The 22,735-nt window shown below is 41.2% G+C and overlaps 1 protein-coding gene across 1 annotated transcript in view; it reads right to left on the bottom strand.

The window, feature by feature from the left end:
• vps8 (VPS8 subunit of CORVET complex) overlaps positions 1–22,735 on the bottom strand; it is a 434,442-nt gene that overhangs the window by 236,010 nt on the left and 175,697 nt on the right. The window contains exons 38-40 of the mRNA XM_055638558.1: positions 17,669–17,708; positions 15,486–15,589; positions 2,337–2,418 (exon numbers count right to left, since the gene is read on the bottom strand). Of these exons, the coding sequence (XP_055494533.1) occupies positions 2,337–2,418; positions 15,486–15,589; positions 17,669–17,708 (226 nt within the window). The remainder of the gene's footprint in view (positions 1–2,336; positions 2,419–15,485; positions 15,590–17,668; positions 17,709–22,735) is intronic.

Here is a 22,735-nt window from a genome sequence, read left to right as displayed (position 1 = left end):
AAGTATCAAACAAAAATTATAATGCTGATGCAATCCAGTCAATTCCTGGTGAAACGAGTGCATACATAGACAATGTTAAAGGCAGGATGACATTGTTTTAACACAGTAAATGTCAAATGCCCTGTTAAATATCATCAGCTTGGTTCATAAGCCAAATTCCATGAATTTCTAGCTAATCATCATAACAATTATTCTCGTCTCATTGGAAACACATCATGGAGGAAAACATTTGCAAAGAACTTAAAAGGTAAGAGTGTTAAATTGTCCTCGATTTCTAGAACCGTGAAAGTTCTGTAATGTCACTGTTAAGATATAAATTTTGATGTAATATCTGTGAACTGAGAGCACATCAGGTGCTGAGTGAACCAATGTGAAAAAATAATAATTTCAACCTTATCCTCACTAATCTAGCTCTCCATGAAGCAATGTTCCACCATGCGACATTTCTTACCCAATTAGAAAAAAACAACTGAAACAAGAAAGCATTAATCAGAATCACGTTGAACTCAGCCAATAACTTGCAATCACATCCCCCACACCCATCCTGCTGCACAAAGGGTAGACTAATCTTTAGTGGCAATGTTGCTCTCAGCGACCTCAATTCCTATCCATGTTCTCCCAAGATGCTGCCTGTCCCAGTTACTCCAGTACTTTGTGTCCTTCAGTGTATTAACCAGCATCTGCATTCCTTGTTTCTACGTAGAAATTAGTCTACCCTCATTGCTACAGAACTCTCTAAACAGATTTTGGTTGTAGCGGATGGAGCATCCTCACAGTAATCAGACACAGGCTGCGAGTTACATGGTCAATAAAATTGACAAGCAATTACTGTGATTGACACTTGGGGAATAATACTCTATTAAAAAATGTAAAAGCCTTCAGTATTGTTAGCTTGCATTAAGCAAAATACATTTTTAGCTGTTGAAAGAAATGTATTTGCAAACAACTTAATGCTGGCTTTGTGGCTGCTGGGTGGTTGGAGCGAATCCCATACTCAGTTATAACAGACAATTAGCAACATAATATCCAGAAAGGGGGAGGCATTTAAAAGGGTGATGACAAGAGTTCAGGGTACGCATGTTCCTGTAAGAGTGAAGGGCAAGGCAGGTGAGAGTAAGGATGCGTGGATGATGAGAGAAATTTAGGCTGATTGACTTTAGAAGAGGAAGGCCAAGGATCCACAAACCGGTCTTCATTGACGGGTCGGTGTGGAGAGTGTCAACCACCGACCCCTAGTCAAGTCTCTGGGCGTGCACATCTCTGTAGATCTGTCCTGGGCCCAGCACATTGGTGCAATTATAAAGAAAAGCCCATCAACACCTCTACTTGCTTAGAATATTGAAGAGATTCGATTTGTTAACAAATACTCTCTTGAATTTCTTAGGTGCACAGCAGAAAACATGTTGACTGATTGCATCATGGCCTAGTTCAGCAACTCGAATATCCTGGAACGAAGGAGATTACAAAAATGGTGGAAACTACCCATTCCATCACAAGTACTGACTTCCGTACCAATGTAGGTTTTGTTGGCTCAAAAAGACAGCCACTAACCTCAAGGACCAACACCACCCTGGGCATGCTCTTACCTCCTGCCATTGGAAATAAGTCTGAAAACTGATCTCCAGGTTCAGGAACAGCTTCCCTCCCACCAACAACACTATAAACACCAACTAAACTTTGAAACACAAATTGTTTGGGTTGCACTAGGACTTTGAGCATTTGTTTTGTTTTTGCACTAATATTGTTTTTTTTTAAATTTTGAACTTTTTTTTGTTCATTATGTTTTCTATTGAGTACTGTGTTTACAGACATGTTATGTTGTTGCAAGTAAGAATTTCATTGACCAGTTTCAGTACATATGACAATTAAACACTTCTGACTCTCTTATAGAGGTGTATAAAATCATGAGAGGAATAGTTATGGTGAATGTACAGATTATTTTAACCAGGCTAGGGGAATGAAGAACCCAAGGAGGTTTAAGGTGAAAGGGAAAGATTTAATAGGCAACTTTTTCCACATATGGAACAAGCTGCTAGAGGAGGTCGTTGAGGCAAGTACTATAACAACATTTAAAAGACATTTGGACAGATATATGAATAAAAAAGATTTAGAAGGATATGGACCAAATGCAGGCAGGTGGGTCTCGTGGAGATAGGGCATCTTGGTAGGCAAGGTCAAATTGAGCCGCAGAGCCTGTTTCCATGCTGCATGACTTAATCACCAGAGATTGCCATGTTTCCAAGTGTGGCTAATGATAATTATGTTAATTTTAATTATAAATCAATATTATTGGCAAATTAAGTTGAGTAACAGTTTGAAAGTATTTCCATACTTACATTCTAAGGCTTGGCTGGATGATCCATCTTTTAATTGTTTCTGGGTTGACATTACAGCTTCAAGTAATGGAAACCATAATGCCTGAAAGAAGGGAAATAAATCTATCAAAATTGAGATCCTGCAACATTATTCAATACAGTTTAAAGATAGGGCTTCCACGGTGGTTTAATTAAGTGCATAGCCCAGCTGGAAACCATGTCTAATTTGCAGTCTGTGGTAAATTAATTTCCAGTGAGGCAATGTCAGGACATGAAATTAAACAGTGTTAAATCATAGTTAGAAATTGGATTTTATGGGAAACCAGGTTTTCTATTTGCAATCAAGATGCAATATTTCCAGCTTGAATGTGTAGGTATACAATCCTGGCATGTGAGGTTTGTTTTGGTCCTCAATTAATGCTCATTTCTCCATGCACAAATTAATAAAATTAATTTCAGTGAAGAAGTAGAAGCAACTGAGATTTGGTTGTTTTACGATCTAGTATCAACTAAGATGTTAAGCAACACATCTGAAACTGCATACTTAGATGTACTAAGAAATATTACTTTTTCATCTTCACAAGCCTGTAAAATTACTTTAGCAAGATTTATAAAACCATTCTTGAGAAAAGCACCATGGTGTTACTTCACAGTGAGCCAATGAATAATTCAGTTTTAAAATGTGATATCTTTCCCTATTCCTTTTTTAATCTCTCAGTATATTAAAATCAACTGCATATATTTCAATTTTGTTCAGTGCTTGTTGAGTTCATGCCATTCTTCTTCCTACGTTGTTTAAAGGACTACTCAGAAGTGATGTTTATGTTTAGGTGTACTATTATCACGTGCACTAAGGTACAGTGAAAAGCTTTGTTTTGCATACTATACAAATGTCAGATATACAAGATAAATGCAATCAAGCAAACTCTAATAGAAGACATAGAGCAAAGGAGAAGATACAGTGTGCAGAATATAGTTCTTAACATTGTAGCGTACAGTAAATGATGGTAATAAGGATATAAAAATGGTGCTGTCACTTCCAACTAAATATAATGTTAAGAGAAATGGACCGTCTTCCAAGCATTGCAAAATTGGCACTTATGCAAATTGTAAACAGTTTGTTTTTTTAAAACAAAATATCTTGGCTCAGTATTCAGCATATCAGGATAATTTAGTATTAGTTATGGACAATTTCCAACTTCGGAAATTACATTTCCATGTAGACTTGGTCATGAAAGTCATATTTTTCTAATGTGACAAATAAAGACATTATCAATCAAAAGGACCTTAATTCCCATTACCGCAACCCTCACTTTTCCCCACCATGGTGAACTTTTCTGTTCCTGTTCAACAACTTCAATATGTTGTACTACTAAATGTATTTCATACTGGTCTCTTTGAATTTGAAGTGAAATGGATTCCTATTATAATCATATGGTGAACAGCAATGCAAATACTTTCCATCATTCGGACTCGGTTCACAGTGTTATATATGAGTAATGCCTCCTCACATCTGGAAAAATGCATATTATCTACTGGACGCAGATGGCTGCTGCATAAATTGTGCTCATTTTAGAATCTGGCATTTTACTCTCCAGAGACTGCAGCACACTATGAAGAAGTTGACAGTTTCATGCAGAAATGCAGAAACAAGAATTCAAACCATACCGATTGTACAATCCATTAATGCATTGTAGGACATGGAATCAAACAGCAGAAATAGCCTGCCCTCTGCATGCTGCAGACAAAGTGTGCCAGATGATTCGTCTGGAGCTGTTGTTCTTGCCCCAAAGATGTCTGAGAACACCCATATGTCTGAGAGAATCCATATACCTTTTACTCAGCCAACTACAGTGCCCTCCATAATGTTTGGAATAAAGACCCATCATTTAATTATTTGCCTCTGTACTCCACAACTTGAGATTTGTAATAGAAAAAAATCACATATGATTAAAGTGCACAATGTCAGGTTTTATTAAAGGGTATTTTTATACATTTTGGTTTCACCATGTAGAAATTATAGCTGTTTTTAAACATAGTCCACACATTTCAGGGCACCATAATGTTTGGGACACATGGATTCACAGGAGTTTGTAACTGCTCAGGTGTGTTTAAATGCCTCCTTAATGCAGGTATAAGAGAGCTCTCAGCACCTAGTATTTCCTCCAGTCTTTCCATCACCTTTAGAAACTTCTATTGCTGTTTATCAACACAAGGGCCAAAGTTGTGCCAATGAAAGTCAAAGGGGCCATTATGAGACAGAGAATCAAGAATAAAACTGTTAGAGACATCAGCCAAACCTTAGGCTTACCAAAATCATCTGTTTGGAACATCATTAAGAAGAGAGCACTGGTGAGCTTACTAATCCCAAAGGGACTGCAAGGCCAAGGAAGACCTTCACAGCTGATGATAGAAGAATTCTCTCTGTAATAAAAAAAATCCCCAAACACCTGTCCGACAGATCAGAACCAGTCAGGTGTGGATTTGTCAATGACCATTGTCCACAGAAGACTTCATGAACCGAAATACAGAGGCTACACTGCAAGATGCAAACCAATGGTTAGCCGCAAAAATAGGATGGCCAGGTTGCAGTTTGCCAAGAAGTACTTAAAAGAGCAACCACAGTTCTGGAAAAAGCTCTTGTGGATAAATGAGACGAAGATTAACATATCAGAGTGATGGCAAGAGCAAAGTATGGAGGAGAGAAGGAACTGTCCAAGATCCAAAGCATGCCACCTCATCTGTGAAACAAGGTGGTGGGGATTTTATAGCCTGGGCATGTATGGCTGCTGAAGGCACTGGCTCACTTAACTTCATTGATAATACAACTGCTGATGGTAGTAGCATAATGAATTCTGAAGTGTAGAGACACATCCTATCTGCTCAAGTTCAAACAAATGCCTCAAAACATATTGGCCGGCGGTTCATTCTACAGCAAAACAATGATCCCAAACATACAGCTAAAGCAACAAAGGAGTTTTTCAAAGCCAAAAAATGGTAAATTCGTGAGTGGCCAAGTCAATCACCCGATCTGAACCCAATTGAGCATGCCTTTTACATGCTGAAAAGAAAACTGAAGGGGACTAGCCCCCAAAACCCCCAATGTTTCTATGTAAAACAAGCATAAGCTAAAGATGGCTGCAATACAGGCCTGGCAGAGCATCCCCAGAGAAGACACTCAGCAACTGGTGATGTCCATGAATCACAGACTTCAAACAGTCATTGCATGCAAAGTTATGCAACAAAATACTAAACATAACTACTTTAAATTACATGACATCGCTGTTTCCCAAACATTATGGTGCCCTGAAATGGGGGGACTATGTATAAACACTGCTGTAATTTCTACATGGCGAAACCAAGATGTATAAAAATGGCCTTTATTAAAATCTGACAATGTGCACTTTAACTACATATGATTTTTTTCTATTACAAATCTCAAATTGTGGAGTACAGAGGCAAATAATTAAATAAGGGGTCTTTGTCCCAAACATTATGGACGGTATTTTCAATATTGCCAAATTTCCCTCTCAGCACAACTCATCGACGTGTTAGTCTGGAGTGGTGGCAAAGCTGGACAAAATAGTTTGCTGTTGAATGCAATGAGCGGCACTCAATGTCACAGCTTGGAAGTTCTTTGAAGTGTTCCTTTCACTTGCTACTGAACCGCAGTTTAATTTAAAGTCGTCTAATTTCTTGTCTCAGTGGGGTGGGCCTTTCGATGTTTGGGCTGAAGAATCCATTCATGACACGATTGCCAGCAAATTGCTGGACTGCCTGTTTTCTTTCCACCCATCATCTGTTCTTGAGCACATGGAATTTCTGTTGGACCCTGCCCTTTGGGAGTCTGCAGATCTGTTTATTTTCCCTTCCACTCCAGGCATGATTGAACTATCAATCAATGAATGCCTTGCATTGGTGTTTAATTAGCTCCTGGAACTCCCGATCATTCTCATCAAACCGCACAACGTTTTCACCTACATAAAGCTTACGTTCACCGTAATTACATCTGCGAAGAGATTACAAGGCTGCCTCAGCACTGCAGGACCTCTGCAACTCCTGTTGTTGGGAGTTGTCAGATCGTCTGTGAGGTACTGTCTGCAGAGGTTATCTGAATGGGGGCTCCAGAGACCAGTAATGTTTCTGCAGCCTCCATTATTCTGAAGCCAGGCTGATGGAGATAATAGAGTGGAATAGGCAGTCTCATAGTCATCAATCCCTTGTTAAGGTTGATGCGAAATGGTATGTTCTTGCACTGGAACGTTCACTCAGAAGGCCATACAATTCTATGTCCGAATCTGCAGTGCATCATGAGATATTGTGCTGATCTCTCTGGGAAAACACTTTGTTATGTCAGCACGGTGCTCCAAGCACTTTGTTCAGAGGACAACTCTGTTTGAGTTAGCGTTCCCTTTCTCCTCCTTCCTAATCATGTTTTAGCAGGGGATTTTAATCCTGGCATCTAATTTGCCCAGAAAGATCAGTTTGTTTTCTTCTGAGATGCCGGCTTGAGAATAAAAGGTTGGAGTAGAAGTCCTCCATGGCCAGATCTGTAACAGAAGCAGGACCGGCCTTAAGCCAATCGGACCGATTGCTCCCAATTGGGCCCCACGCCTAAGGGGGCCCCGCGCTAATTTTCTGTATTTAGAACAGAAATACGAATTTGCGTTGTTAAATAGAGATATAAAAAAAAAACATTCGCCTTGTTAAATACAGATTTTTTTTTTAAATGAACATGGATAAAAACCGCTGCACCAGCCATCAGACAAAAACGATTTGTTACACCCAATCGTTAACACGTAGTTATACAATGTGTCATCAATGCATCGATCCACATTCCTCAGTAAATTTTATTCAAAGGAACGTGGCGTCATTAATACTTGGTCAAAACACAATTATATTTACTGAGGAATGTGGATCGATAGCCAAGAAAGAGAGATCAAGAACAATGTTGCTGTACTGAAAGATAGCCAAGTCTATCCCTCATTGCTAGCAGCTGATGGAAGCGGCTGTAAAATGGGAAGCAACTGTAAAAGGACAGCGCCGCTGGGGGAGAGTTCCTTTCACAGCGTGTGGGGAGTCTGGCCAGGGTGAAAGTTGCGGGGAAGGCAGGAGCGTTGAGAAGGAGGGGGTCAGGGATCATGCCAGCATCCAGCTGAAGAACGGGTCAGCGGGCGGTGGAGCTTACTCCATATGTCAGTGCCAGTAACCTCAATTGGCCCCTTGTTTGCGCTTACACAGGAGTAAGCTCCACTGCCCACTGTCCTATTATCCATCACCCACTGACCCACTCCGCCCTATGATCTTTGCTCTTGAGCTGGTCCCCTCACTGTTGAGACGGAGAGCACTGCCAGAGGTGAGCGGGCTGGCAGAAGGCGCTGAGGTCCTGGCAGCCACTCGTAGCCACACGAGCTGCTTCCCTCCCCGGACACAATGCGGTGGCTCGCGCCCGGAACGCCACAACAGCGGTGAGTGTGTGGGTTACTGGCATGATCCCCGACCCCCTCCTTCTCAATGCTGCTGCCCTCCCTGAAACTTTACCCATGGCCAGACTCCCCACACACTGCAAAAGGAACTCTCCCTCCAATTGCTCCTTTGAACAAGTATTGTCATTCAATAGGATCACAACTGATTCAACTTGTCGCGGTGTGCTCCCGTTTTTCCCACCATCTCTCCACCTGCCGTCAACCTCCACCCCCCACCCATTCAGTAATTCAGAAAGAATGAGATTTGGAAGCCTTGGGCAAATTGATTTGTTACTTTCTTTATTTTTATTTTTACGGAGAACAATCTGCGCATGCAGGGTTTAAGATTTTTTTTAAAGCCGACTGACTGCCTACACTGAATAATTACTCACGGCACGTGCCTGAATATGACTCATTTATAATTATATATTTATATTTCTATGAAAATTGGTCCCAATTTGGCCCCACACCTCCTAAGACCAGCCCTGACCAGAAGTTAGGATGCATGCGGCAATGCACCATGAGTTTGTTCACTGCTAGAGAGAACTGAAGGTCACGTGGCATTCACTTATCCCATGGGGAAGTTGTTGAGACATCAGACTGGATGAGAAGAAAAGCATTCTGTTTTCAATTTTCTTCTGCAGAAGAAGTTGTACCATCTTCCAGCTGTCCACCCACTATTCAGTGTTGCATTCAGGATACAGACAAAGCAGTAACATTCTGGCCTGTCATGCCTGAATTTTAACCTTGTTGAAAAGCTTCATATTATGGCTATGGGAGAAAACGGTACTTCAACTGAAGTTTTAAAACCTGGCAGAGAGGACGTTCAGTCAAAAATTCACAATCACTTGTGCAATTCTACTTGACCCTGCAAAACCCCACAACACTGTTAATTGAGATTACTGTGTAGCATCCTTCGCAAATTTGTAAAACAAATAAAATTGTCGATGCTAGAATCTGAAATAACAATAGATATGCCGATCCAAAGTGTTAAATGGTTTTACTTAGCACAGATGTGTTTTACTGGCTGAGTTCTTCAAGATTTTTTGTAGTTTAGTTTACTTGATTGTCATGTGTAACGAGGCACAGTGACAAGCTTTTAGTTGTGTGCTACTCAGTCAGTGAAAAGACTGTACATGAGTCAAATCAAGCCATCCACAATGTATTTACTCCCATTTGGAAGGGAATGGGTTAACTAGGGACAGTCAGCATGGCTTTAAACTCAACATACCTCTGATGTTTCTTACTAGCTTGATTGAGGTTTATTTTAGGTGATTACGAAAGTGTTCAATGAGAGTTTGGCAGTGGATGTCGTTTACATGGATTTTTCGTAAGGCATTTGATAATGGTAGGCAAAACCGGAAGATTAAGATGAACGAGATTAATGGTGACTTGGTCATGTGGATTCAGAAGTGATTTATTGATACAAGACAGTGGATTGTGGTGCAAGGCTGGAGCTCTGTGACCAGTGAAGTTCAGCAAGGATCTGTACTGGGACATCTCTTAGTAAGTTTGCAGATGACACCAAGATTGATGGGCTTGCAAACTGTGAGGAAGGCTGTCAAAGTATACAGTGAAATATAGATCAGCTACATATGATTTTCCAGAAGCTTACATGATTTTGCCCAATATTTTTGTCATTTTGAATTTGAGTTTTGAGGTGTCTTTGGAAAAGTTATTTCTGCTGTAAACATACTTTCCTTCCAGACAATCTTGATGACATCAGAGAGCAGCAAGAGTACCAAGTATGGACAACAAAGGATTCTACAATTCGTGCCAAAAAAAGACGGGGGGGGGGGGGGGGGGGGGGGGGGGGAGGGGGGAAGGCTGCAGGACGGGGAATAGAAAGGACCGTAAGCATGCTGCTAATGAAAATGATACCAGAGATACTACTTTACATTTTTTTTGGTGCTGATGGATCTTAGAATCATAGAAAATAGGTGCAAGAGGAGGCCATTCAGCCCTTCGAGCCAGCACCACCATTCATTGTGATCATGGCTGATCGTCCCCAATCAATAACCCGTGCCTGCCTTCTCCCCATATCCTTTGATTCCATTAGCCCCTAGAGTTCTATCTAACTCACTTAAATCCATCCAGTGATTTGGCCTCCACTGTCCTCTGTGGCAGGGAATTCCATAAATTCACAACTCTCTGGATGAAAAAGTTTTTTCTCACCTCAGTCTTAAATGGCCTCCCCTTTATTCTAAGACTGTGACCCCTGGTTCTGGACTCGCCCAACATTGGGAACATTTTTCCTGCATCTGGCTTGTCCAGTCCTTTTATAATTTTATATGTTTCTATAAGAATCCCCCTAATCCTTATAAACTCAAGTGAATACAAGCCTAGTCTTTTCAATCTTTCCTCATATGACAGTCCCGCCATCCCAGGGATCAATCTTGTGAACCTACGCTGCATTGCCTCAATCACAGGATGTCCTTCCTCAAATTAGGAGACCAAAACTGTACGCAATACTCCAGACGTGGTCTTACCAGAGCCCTATACAACTGCAGAAGAACCTCTCCACTCCTATACTGAAATCCACTTGTTATGAAGGCCAACATTCCATTAGCTTTCTTCACTGCCTACTGTACCTGCACACCAACTTTCAGTGAACTGTGTACAAGGACACCCAGATCTCGCTGTACCTCCCCCTTACCTAACCTAACCCCATTGAGATAATAATGTTCAAGGGTGGTCGACGGAAACAGGAAAAAAAAGACAACACTTATGTATTAAACTAGTAAGGCACATCGCTAGTGTAAATAGTTTTGAAACTGCCAGCTAAAATGAGTAGGAAAGAACTGCAGATGCTGATTTAAATCAAAGGTAGACACAAAATGCTGGAGTAACTCAGCGGGCCAGGCAATATCTCTGGAGAGAAGGAATGGGTGACGTTTTGGGTCGAGACCCTTCTTCAGACTAAAATGACCTAAAATGCTTGCTCAGAATGCTGGCAGTAGCATAAGTAGTCAGTCACCCTGACACGTTTCCCCACCAGTAGACATACACTCAGCCATACTCGTACGTAATATCTCAAATAACCTTTTGCTACAGTGGGTAGGAGAGATTTTGTATCAGCAGATGATAAATCTTTACTATTTGCTTCCCTCTGTAAATATATTATTCATGAAGCCCAAGGACAAGAATATGGTATCATTAAAGTAAAAGCACACCATAAATTATTCCCTGCAGGCAACATACGAACAGATGATTTGCTCTGACAGGATGCTCAAAAATGGGAGCCATGAAAACCACCAATAAATGAACAAGTAGATGATTATAGTTGATGTATCATCAAGTAGATGATTATAGTTAATCAGACTAAGATTAAATCAGGCTCGAACCAAGACCGATGAGCAAAAGCAAATCTGCATTGGGTACTTACCTGTTTTGTAGTTTGTTTGATGTGAACCCTTATGTAAGTCTTAACTTATTAACATTAAGAACAACACTAGTTTGCCCACTATTGTTTTGTTCCAAATCTGAAATGGAACATACTCTGACACATATGATTAATGGAAAAGTAAATTAAAGTCAGAGTATGATCAGGCAATCCCATCGCAAAACCTAGACTAAAAAGACAAGCAAAAAAATAATCTAAAAGCAGTAGACTTATTAGCCTTTACAAAGAACAGTAAATAAGAGCAGTTATTGTTTGTGTTTACAGATGAAAGCCAGTCTGCAAAGTGAAAGGCATCATGCATTGAAGATGGAACAATTCAGGTGTTTTCTGCACAGACAATCTATTGTCAAATTCAGCAGAAAAAAGCAGCAATTGGCTTTGGATTAAAAGGAAAGACAACAATTGAGCTGCAAGATGAAGACAGGAGGGTATGGAACTGAGGGGGTTGTACCTGGGATGTCAGGTATCACCGTTGAGCCCTTTGGAAACATTGTGGGCTTAGCAATGAAACGTCAAAGATAGAGGGTGCCCACCTGATGACCCGATGACGTACCTATCCTACCTTTCACCACTCCAATTGCACTGCCAATATCAAGAGTGCCGACTAACTACAGGGATTGAAACATCAAGTCCTATTGGCTCTACTAATGGAATTGGATGCTGGAACAAATGAGGATAAATCTTGAGCAGACCAGCCAAGGAAGAGTTCTGTCTTGAATATCCAATGAAGACTTGGGGAATTTGACCAATAGAGAGAAACATCCAGGCGTACAAGTGGTAATTTCTGCCGATTAACTAGAGCAGTGTTTCCCAAAGTGGGGTACGCGTACCCCCCAGTGGTATGCGAAAGGTCTTCAGGGGGTACACAGAAATTTGCAGCTATGTAGTACTGAAAAATAGATTAATTATTAGAAAAAAATACTGTGGTTAGGAATTATTTTATACATGCATATTTGCAAATAAATTATATATTTTGTATGAATTATCCTACTCAAGTTGTGATAGCTGCTGTATTTGGGTAGTTTGCAGACTCCCGCACGACAAACAGGGGTGCAGAACTGCCGGAGCTCACCGGAGAGCTGCTCCGGCACCTCTGTAAAAAAAAAAAAGTAAAAAAAAACCCAGCAGATATTTTAACTAGCGGGTGTGTGGTCGGGGTAACCCGGTTGAAAGAGGGGGAAGGGGAAGACCCATCACTGTAAGGGGGGGGGGCGGGGGGAGGGGAGGGGCAAAAGGACCCAGCAGCATCAGACCACGTGCTGTTTGCATCGTGGAGGTTGTGGGCCTGGTGCTGAGCCTGGAACTCTGGTGAGGTGACGGCTCCGGCCCGCTGGTGGCTGGTGGAGAGGGGAGGGTCGGCAGAGTCGCTGGTGGATGCCTGTGGGGGGGCTGGAATAGAGATATGGGTCGGCGGCAGCAGCATCAGTGGTCCCGGGGAGACAGTGAAGGTCGGCGACAGCGGCAGTGGCCACGGGGAGGCGTGAGTGTCGGCAGCCACGGCAGTTTCGGTGGTCCGGGCGTTGGTTTGGTCGGAGAGGCGGTGGATGTTGTTGCTGCTCCTCGTGGTGACCATTTCGGCTTCGTGGGGGTTGGGCAGGCAGCGCCGCAGTCCAGCGGTGGAGCTCCGGGCCTGGGGTCGAGTTGAGGAGTGTCGGTGGAGGGACCGGTCTGGAGGCGGGCAAGCTTATGATATTTGGTAGAGTCCAGATAGGTGATGAAGCGTTTGTTGAGGGTGTGGATCTGGATTAGAATGAAGTATTGCGGTCCATTGCAGGTGTGAGTGGGGGGGAGGGTGGGTAAGTGTGTGAGTGATGGTGTGGTGTGAGTAAGATAAAAATGCATGCAATTTTTATCCACTTTTACAATGAAATACAATTAGTTTTAATGAGGGGTACAAGATGCTACAAAATTTACGAAGAGGTACATGGGTATCAAAACTTTGGGAATCGTTGAACTAGCGTCTAGCTCAGAGATGATTATGGGGAGTTACTAGTAAAACTTTAGGAATGATACTGGGACTTCCAATAGTCCCTCAGGATAAAATCGAGTTGGTTGATATCCGTAAAATGAATAAAATCACTATGGAATTACGTGGTGACAATAGAGCATGAGGGCATCCTTACAAACTGTATCACAGTATGGTATGGCAACTGCTCTGTCTCCGACCAGAAAGCACTGCAGATGGTGGTGAAAACTGCCCAACGCATCACCGGTTCCTCACTCCCCTCCATTGAGTCTGTCCAAAGCAAGCGATGTCTACGAAGGGCGCGCAGCATCGTCAAGGACTGCTCTCACCCCAGCCCCAGTCTGTTTACCCTCCTCCCACCCGGGAGGCGCTACAGGTCTCTCCGTTGCCGGACCAGTAGGTCCAGGAACAGCTTCTTCCCTGTGGCTGTTATATTACTTAACTCTGCACCTTGGAGATTTTGCAAATAACTGTTACTGAAGTTAGATTCTTGCCAGAGGACTTGCAATGGATATGATACACCTAACTAAAACATTGTACATTCATTAGGTCATCCAGCACGCTGGACAGATTGAGGAAGATATAAAAATAACTTTTTAAAGTTTGAGAGTGATAATTGGAATTGGGGTACAAATGTACAAATTTACCCATTTGTAAGGATTGCCTCCTACATTTTTATCATTGTATAAAAGTGGGGATAGAAGCAAAGTTAAACATGGAATTGCAAACAAAGAAGAGTGATCAAAGATCAAAAAGGTCAAATATTAAGTAGAAAGGATAAGAACTGATAAATTGTACAGGCAGCAAGCAGGGTCAAATGGATATATGTTAAAATAAATGACGTTTTAAGAGTATTATTAGTTTTGAAAGCAATTTGCATTGCATTGTAGAAAAAACTGTAACATGATGAACATTCAGGTATCTACATTGTATAACATAGAATTCAGCCAAGGTTCACGATGATCCAATTCACTAAATGCTTCATGGAACAAAAGGGATATGTAGGTGGGGATAATATGGCCTGTATCCCAATAGTATCTGAGAGAATGCTGCTAACTCGAGAGAGAAAAACAGAGAGAAATGCTGGTACCACTAAAAGAAAACAGTGAAAAGGTCATGTGATTAACATGAGCTAAGAGCATAATTGAAAATAACTTAATGGCTATGTAGCGTGACCGTAAGAAGATAAGGTGTCTGGGAACAGCCATTTTGCAATGGCAGTATATACTGAGAAGGAAAATATAATCAGTTAATCTGTATATAAATACCAAGTTAAGGCTGATAAGGGAAAAAATGTTTTGGTTATTGAATCTTTAGATGTGATAACTTGAAATGATTGACTTCAGAGTTGTGACAGCTTTGGGTTAGAACAAAAGCTTTCTTTGGAAAGACGGACTGGAATAACTCAGTGGATCAGGCAGCATCTCTGGAGAAAATGGATAGGTGATGTTTCAGATCATGACGCTGCTGCAGACTGATTGTAAGTGTTTTCTTTGGAAGTTTGAAGGAAAAAAATCGTAGAAATGAAGGAATGTTCAAGGCATTGGCAGCGATAACCCAGGAGCAAGGTCAGAGACAACTACCTACCACCAGCAAATCAAAAGCCTATTAATTCATGCAATAGAATTCCAAGCCTGATAGTAAGCGGATAAATGGTGGCAAAGGCAGAAGCCAGGTGGAACACTGTCGGTGTACTGTAGGAGGGACACCCACAGTAAATGAGAAGTTATTACGTCAGTAATTTGCATACATGCTTAAGCAACATCAAATGATAATAATTATTACGTTTTACTACACTTGAGTTTTTTCAACACATCACTTTATGCACTGCATTACAAATTTTAGCCCGAGTGATGAGTTTCAATATATAACAGTGAGATAGCTGCTCTGCTACTGATGAAACCCCAAGTCACAATCAAGTAGTCTGCAAATATCTTAGCACCAGGTTCACTACAAACATATGTTGTGCTAAACAGATGAGATGCAGGGTCCATTCGGCCGCACACCAAGCCAGTAGCAATAGTACTTTACACAGACTGCCTCTAGGAGTGCTGGTTAGTTAGCCCAGTCCAACCAGCGGGGTATGAGAAGTGCCTTGGTTAGTACAGGGGAAACGGCAGCAGGACCCAGTGGTCTCATTATTAAAGGAAAACAAAGTACTTGTGATGGAATTTAATAAATTTGGAAACACACAACACTAAACATGTAACAAAGCCAATTTGCACATCTGCACTATATTTGAATATTAAACTCATTAATATCACCATCTTTCAGGATAAAAACCACATAATTTAAAAAAATTGAGATCCTTGGTCCTAATATAATCGAACACTCACCTCCCGTTGCTGTTGGTTCAGGCTGTGCGAATTACGCTGACATAATGCAACTGTCTCCTCTAATATGGTTTCTGCGGCCTGCACTGTCTCTTCATTTTCCTCCCCTGTGGATACAGAGTGGTCCATAAATACAATAGGCAGGTTATCACAGAACCACATCCCAAACTAATGCTTAAGACATGTGCACCAATTCTGCAAAATAGGGTTAAGTAGCAGCTGTCAGGATATTGGGATAAGAGTACGGAGCATAATAGTGGTCTGAAAGGGCAGACTACCCCAATGTGTATTCCTGCTCAGTGGTAAACAAAGGGAAAGATCATCATCGTCTCAGTGACAGGAAGGCGATGATACAGTAATTATTTTAGTATGATATGCAGCACCATTATTCTACCATAAAAGCCTGAAAATTTAGATTTACACAAATATAACTCTTTCCAACCAACAGAAATTATTACTGACTTGCTCAATAATGTATTTTGAATCAAAAAATAGTGGCATTTACATAACAGATTCTTGGACTGAATATCAGAAACGTTTAAGGTTTGTTAGCGATGTACATATTTAGTTTTGATGACTGTTTCACAGTGGTTTATAGACTTCAATTCTGTGCCATCCTGTCCACATCGTTGAAAATAAATCAAAATCAGAATATGATCCATCAGCAATTTGGCGTGAATGCTATGCATGAAAATCACATAAACCCCATTCTCATTCAGGATAAAGATTGAATCCATAAAAAGATTGTGAACCACAGTCCTACATCACTAAATGTTTCATCAGCATCCCTTGGAGACACAAGGGACTGCAGATGCTGGTTTACCACTCTCCTATTGGGTTGTGATAGTAATTTAAATTGAGGACAGTCTCCTCTCCTCCCATCTCCCTCCACTCCCACCCAACACACACACACACACACATAGAGACTGTAATTCAGTGATCAATGTAGAAGAGCACTAATTCGTGAGAAGATGCTTGTTCATTAAAAAATTCCATAAATACATTTCTTTATTTTACTTACAACCCATTATCCTGCCTTCCAATCCTACAATATTCAGACAAAATAACTAACAGCATATGTCTCATTTGAAACATCAAATCCATTACTTATTCAAGGTGTAGGCTGAAGGTTTACCAGTTACAGAAATGTAGCCTTAGGCTGTGCAAATCCAAAAAAACAAGAAATAAACAATATTCAACAATCAGCTTACATATAGATTGGTGCCATTTGGCAATAGACTGATTCTCAAACAATATATTGCATGACACTGGCATTAAATTTGTAGTCATGGAGGGGAGGTAATTCTGATGTGTACACAATACAATGTTAATAATTTATGTTTGTATAACCCTAGATCATAAGGATATAACAACATGTGCTCAGAATTTGCAGGCTGACCTCAGACTGCATGCTTTTTCCTTCAGTTATTAATAAAGCTTTACATTATGTGGTGCAATGCCTCCTTTGCCATATTTCCATACAAACTGTACTGTCGCTATCTCTGATTGTTTGTGGCAGAATAATACATGGTTGATGTGTCTCAAGGCTGGAACTCTTTACACAAGAGCAAGTAAGTTTGTCTTGATTGTATCTATGTGTAGTATTATCTGATTTGTTGGAAAGCATGCAAAACAAAACTTTTCACTGTACCTCAATACATGTGACAATAATAAACCTCAATCGAAACCTGTGGAAGTAGCAGGAAGAACTGCAGTGGTTCACTACCACCTCGTCAAGGACAATTAATGATGGGCAATAAATGCTGGCCTAGGCATTGATGTCCAAATCTCTTAAATGAAACAAATAATAACTTTATAGATTTAGATAAATATAAATTTTAAATTCTAAATACGATATGGAATAAGAAATGCCCCTATTGCATTCTGGGTCCAGCAAAGTTCTTGTTGGAAAAATGGATACTAATATCTCTGATTAAGAACAATGGAAAAGGTTTAATAACAAAAAAAAAACAGCCATTTCAAATCAAACAACGTCCAGGTGAGGGAATTGGTGCAGTGAGAAACATAGATTGAGGTACAGCATTGAGCTTTTTTGCACTTTTTTTCATTTTTTAAATTACAATTATTATACATTCAATATGGATATACAGATTCAACTATATCAAAAATGCTAATAACAAAGTATTTGTGGACATGTCTTGAAAAGTTGTTGCATTGTTACTTACTTGCACCATCTGTGAACAAGGACAGCTTCAGCTTTAAAATCTAAGAAGAGAAAATGTTTGATCAGTCACGAACTCTGTATTTATTTGATAACTGAGCTGGTGCATTAAAGCCCTGTCCCACGGTACGATTTCATTCCAAGAGCTCTCCCGAGTTTAAAAAAAATCAAACTCGTGGTAAGCACGGAGAATGAACGTAGCGGGTACGTCGGAGCTCGGGGACGTCTCTTAGCGCTAACGGCAGGTACTCGGGAAGACTCGCTAGCGGCAGGTAAGCACGGGAAGACTCGTGAAGATTTTTCAACATGATGAAAAATGTCCACGAGAGCCCCGAGTATCGACGAGTGACCATTACCGTAAATCTCCGAGTTCGAATCAGGGCAAACTCGGGAGAGCTCTTCGAATGAACTTGTACCGTGGGACAGGGGTTTTACAGATTGCTAAACAAGAAATCTTGTTTGAACACCCCACCCCAGTTTGACTGCCATGTCTAGCAAACTAGTTTTTGTTTGCCCCAAAGTGGTCCCTCAATGTAATTCTTTTAAATCAAACTAATCAAAAGTTGCCTGTGGTTTATTTTCCAAATGGAAAAAAACAGTCAGATGTTATTCCATTTGGCAAAGAAAGTTGATGCAATGGAAATGTACATCAACGGTACTCAGCCCAAGATTTGCAGACTCTTTCAGAAATTGCTTTCCACTCAGGTTCCGCAACTGAGCTCTTTACAACATCCGAGAACTGAGAACCCCCCAGGCTATACATCTAGCACAAGGCTATAATGGGCAAGCAAGACAACCATTGTACTGTGAATGTTAAATTAATAATTAATCCCTCAGACTTCTGATCAACTTTTCTTTTGAGTTGATACTTTGAGAAAATCAAAAGCATCATTACCAGAAAGTGTTGAACCATAATAATAATAATATCAATAAAACCGATTGGTCCAAATATTTCAAATTGGTCCGTCTTACCTATCTGACCCTAAAGAGTTGAAAGATCCCACCTGTCACACCTCGATCGGAAAAATACTTATGCCAGGATCCTCTTCATAGACTTCAGCTCTGCGTTTAACACAATCATTCCGCAGCAGCTGGTGGAGAAGTTGGAGCTATTGGGGGTTGATGCTGGCACATGTAACTGGGTCCTGAACTTTCTATCACAACGGCAGCAGACAGTCAGGGTGGGCAGTAGAACATCAAAAACCATAGCCGTGAGCACTGGCTCGTCCCAAGGCTGTGTCCTAAGCCCCCTGTTGTTTAGTCTGCTTACACACGACTGTACTGCTAGACTCAATAACAACTTCATCAACAAGTTCGCTGATGACACACCAGTGGTGGGTCTCATCAGTGACAATGATGAGTCGGCGTACAGGATGGAGGTGGAGTTGCTCACAGGATGGTGCAAATCCCACAACCTCATTCTCAACGTGGGAAAATCTAAGGAGATGGTGGTTGACTTCAGGAGGGCGGGAAAAAGAACACCATACACCTCACCTGCACATCGATGGAGCTGATGTGGAAAGGGTCAGCAGCGTGAAGTTCCTAGGACTCCACCTGTCAGATGACCTGATGTCCACAACCAACACCACAGCACTGGTCAAGAGAGCCCAGCAGCGACTACACCCTCTCCGAAGATTACGTAAAGCAGGTCTCCCCACTACACATCTACGAACTTTTTATAGGGGGACAGTCGCGAGCACATTAACCAACGGCATCACTTCCTGGTTCGGGAGCTGCAAGGCGTACGAACGGCACCAACTTGACAGGATTGTGAAGACCGCCAGCAGGATTATTGGTGCTCCACTCCCTTTCTTGCTGGACATATACAGGAAGAGATGTATCAACAGAGCCATCTCCATCATCAAAGACCCCTACCACCCATCGCATCACATATTCTCCATCCTGCCATCTGGGAAGAGGTACAGGAGCATTAGCTGCAAAACTAGCAGGATGCTCCTCAGCTTCTTCCCGCAGGCTATAAGACTGATAAATGGACTTAGCCCCCTGCCAAAGTATCGCGCACCAACCACCAACCTGGACACACTGCAGCAGCTGTCGATCGGAACGCCTGTTGATGTTTAGTAGAGAGTAGAGTGTTTAATTTAATTTGTTCATGATATATGTATTTTTATTTCTATTTACTTGTTGTTATTTGCACTGCACACTGAATGGACACTGGTTGAGCAACGTTTTTTTGTTTCCTCTGTGTATTTGAGTACTCAGGAAATAACAATAAAGATATACTGATACTGATACATGTGACGAGGGTAAAATCATTCTAATCCAGGGACAAACATACAGAAGTGGTAAACAGTAGATAAACTGGGAGAGATTTTAGAAAAACAAAGCAGTTTGCTGAAGTCACGAGAGGAAAGGAAGAACATGGGCCTCAAAATAGAACACATGTGTAAGAATCAGCTTGAGAGAAGAACCTTAACAGTAAATGGGCTGGCTAGAAGCAGCATCAGTTAAATTTTAATGAAAAATTGATGTGGGTAGAGGTAAATGTAAGGAAAGCAAAGTTAGTGAGTGATAGAACAACTGCAAGAGAGAGCTCTACAAAGTTTAGGTAAAAAGGAACCTCCCTCAAACCACTGATCAGATGCTCTTTTACAGGAATGTGAAAGTAAACCCGAGCAAAAAGAATGCAGGATGGAAGTTCCAAGGTTGAGCACAACCACTGAAAGCTGCTTTAGAAGTTCCGACGGAACAATAAAAAGAACAAAATATCCTGACTGGTTCTCTGTGGAAGCTTCTCTTTCCCTGACCCCACCACAGATCAAGAGAAAGGATCATGGTAAACCGCTGCTTGTATGCTCTGTCTGAATGTTTGCATTGGGTACTCGTCTGTTTTGCAGTTTGTTCGATGTGAACCCTTATGTAACCCTTAACTTACTAACATTAAGAACAACACTAGTTTGCCCACTATTGTTTTGTTTCAACTACATTGGCAAATTTACATCGATCAAGATAAAAAAAGATGATTTACCATTTGGTCAAGCATGATCTGTCTTGTAACTGTGCATGAATATGAGATCCTGAAACAATGAGTCCCAGATTTCAGTTATCGGTTCATAGTAACTCTTGATGTAGAACATGATGGACACTGATATCATTCACGAACTAAGCAGTCTTCCAAATCACCGTCATCTAAATCACAAGGACTCAGGATCTGGATAAAGATCTACAACCAAGTCAAATTACTAAATGATAACACCAAAATGTGGCTATTTTGGAAAATTATCTTTTGGGACTTTGGAATTTACTCTAGTCATAAAGGAGCAATCTGGAGTGCTTTTTTTTTGTAAATTTAGAGTAATCAGAAAGACTTGCATAATTGTTCTGCCTTAATATTTATACCAAAGGATAGACAATAGACAATAGGGGCAAGAGTAGGCCATTCGGTCCTTCGAGCCAACACCACTATTCAATGTGATCAAAGCTGATCATCCACAATCAGTACCCCGTTCCTGCCTTCTCCCCATATCCCTCGACTTGCCATCATTAAGAGCTCTGTCTAGCTCTCTCTTGAAAGCATCCAGAGAATCAGTCTCCATCACCCTCTGAGGCAGAGAATGCCACACTCATTACTGTGTGAAAAACTTTCCTCATAAAAACATAGAAAATAGGTGCAGGAGAAGGCCATTCGGCCCTTCGAGCGATTCATTATGACCATGGCTGATCGTCCCCTGTCAATAACCCGTGCCTGCCTTATAACCATATAACAATTACAGCACGGAAACAGGCCATCTCGGCCCTACAAGTCCATGCCGAACAAATTTATTTCCCCTTAGTCCCACCTGCCTGCACTCGTACCATAACCCTCCATTCCCTTCTCATCCATATGCCTATCCAATTTATTTTTAAATGATACCAATGAACCTGCCTCCACCACTTCCACTGGGAGCTCATTCCACACCGCCACCACTCTCTGCGTAAAGAAGTTCCCCCTCATATTACCCCTAAACTTCTGTCCCTTAATTCTGAAGTCATGTCCTCTTGTTTGAATCTTCCCTATTCTCAAAGGGAAAAGCTTGTCCACATCAACTCTGTCTATCCCTCTCATCATTTTAAAGACCTCTATCAGGTCCCCCCTTAACCTTCTGCGCTCCAAAGAATAAAGCCCTAACTTGTTCAACCTATCTCTGTAACTTAGTTGCTGAAACCCAGGCAACATTCTAGTAAATCTCCTCTGTACTCTCTCTATTTTGTTGACATCCTTCCTATAATTTGGCGACCAAAATTGTACACCATACTCCAGATTTGGCCTCGCCAATGCCTTGTACAATTTTAACATTACATCCCAGCTTCTATACTCAATGCTCTGATTTATAAAGGCTAGCATACCAAAAGCTTTCTTTACCACCCTATCTATATGAGATTCCACCTTCAAGGAACTATGCACGGTTATACCCAGATCCCTCTGTTCAACTGTATTCTTCAATTCCCTACCATTTACCATGTACGTCCTATTTTGATTTGTCCTGCCAAGGTGTAGCACCTCACATTTATCAGCATTAAACTCCATCTGCCATCTTTCAGCCCATTTTTCAAAATGGCCTAATGGCCTTCTCCCCATATCCCTTGACTCCACTAGCCCCTCATCTCCATTCTAAATGGCTTACCCCTTATTCTTAAACTGTGGCCCCTGGTTCTGGACCCCCAACATCGGGAACATGTTTCCTGCCTCTAACATGTCCAAACCCTTAATAATCTAATGTGTTTTAATAAGATTCCCTCTCATCCTCCTAAATTCCAAAGTATACAAGCCCAGCCGCTCCATTCTCGCGGCATATGACAGTCCCGCCATCCCGGGAATGAACCTGGTGAACCCACGCTGCACTCCCTCAATGGCAAGAATGTCCTTCCACAAATTGGGAGACTTAAACTGCACTAAAATCAGGAAAGATAATTCCCATCAAGAAAGACAAGCAAACTAAACTTTGGGCAACTCTGGGTTCCCTAAATGTAAAGAAAGTTCCATTAGATTGGACAGTAGTAGAATTAATTGTTTTATTAAAAATGGGGAGACAGAAAGTAAGAAACTATAGGTTAGTTAGTTTAGCATCTA

Source organism: Leucoraja erinacea, chromosome 7 (genome assembly GCF_028641065.1).
Source record: "Leucoraja erinacea ecotype New England chromosome 7, Leri_hhj_1, whole genome shotgun sequence".
Taxonomy (NCBI): domain Eukaryota; kingdom Metazoa; phylum Chordata; class Chondrichthyes; order Rajiformes; family Rajidae; genus Leucoraja; species Leucoraja erinaceus.
This window is presented reverse-complemented; position numbering and strand designations above follow the sequence as displayed.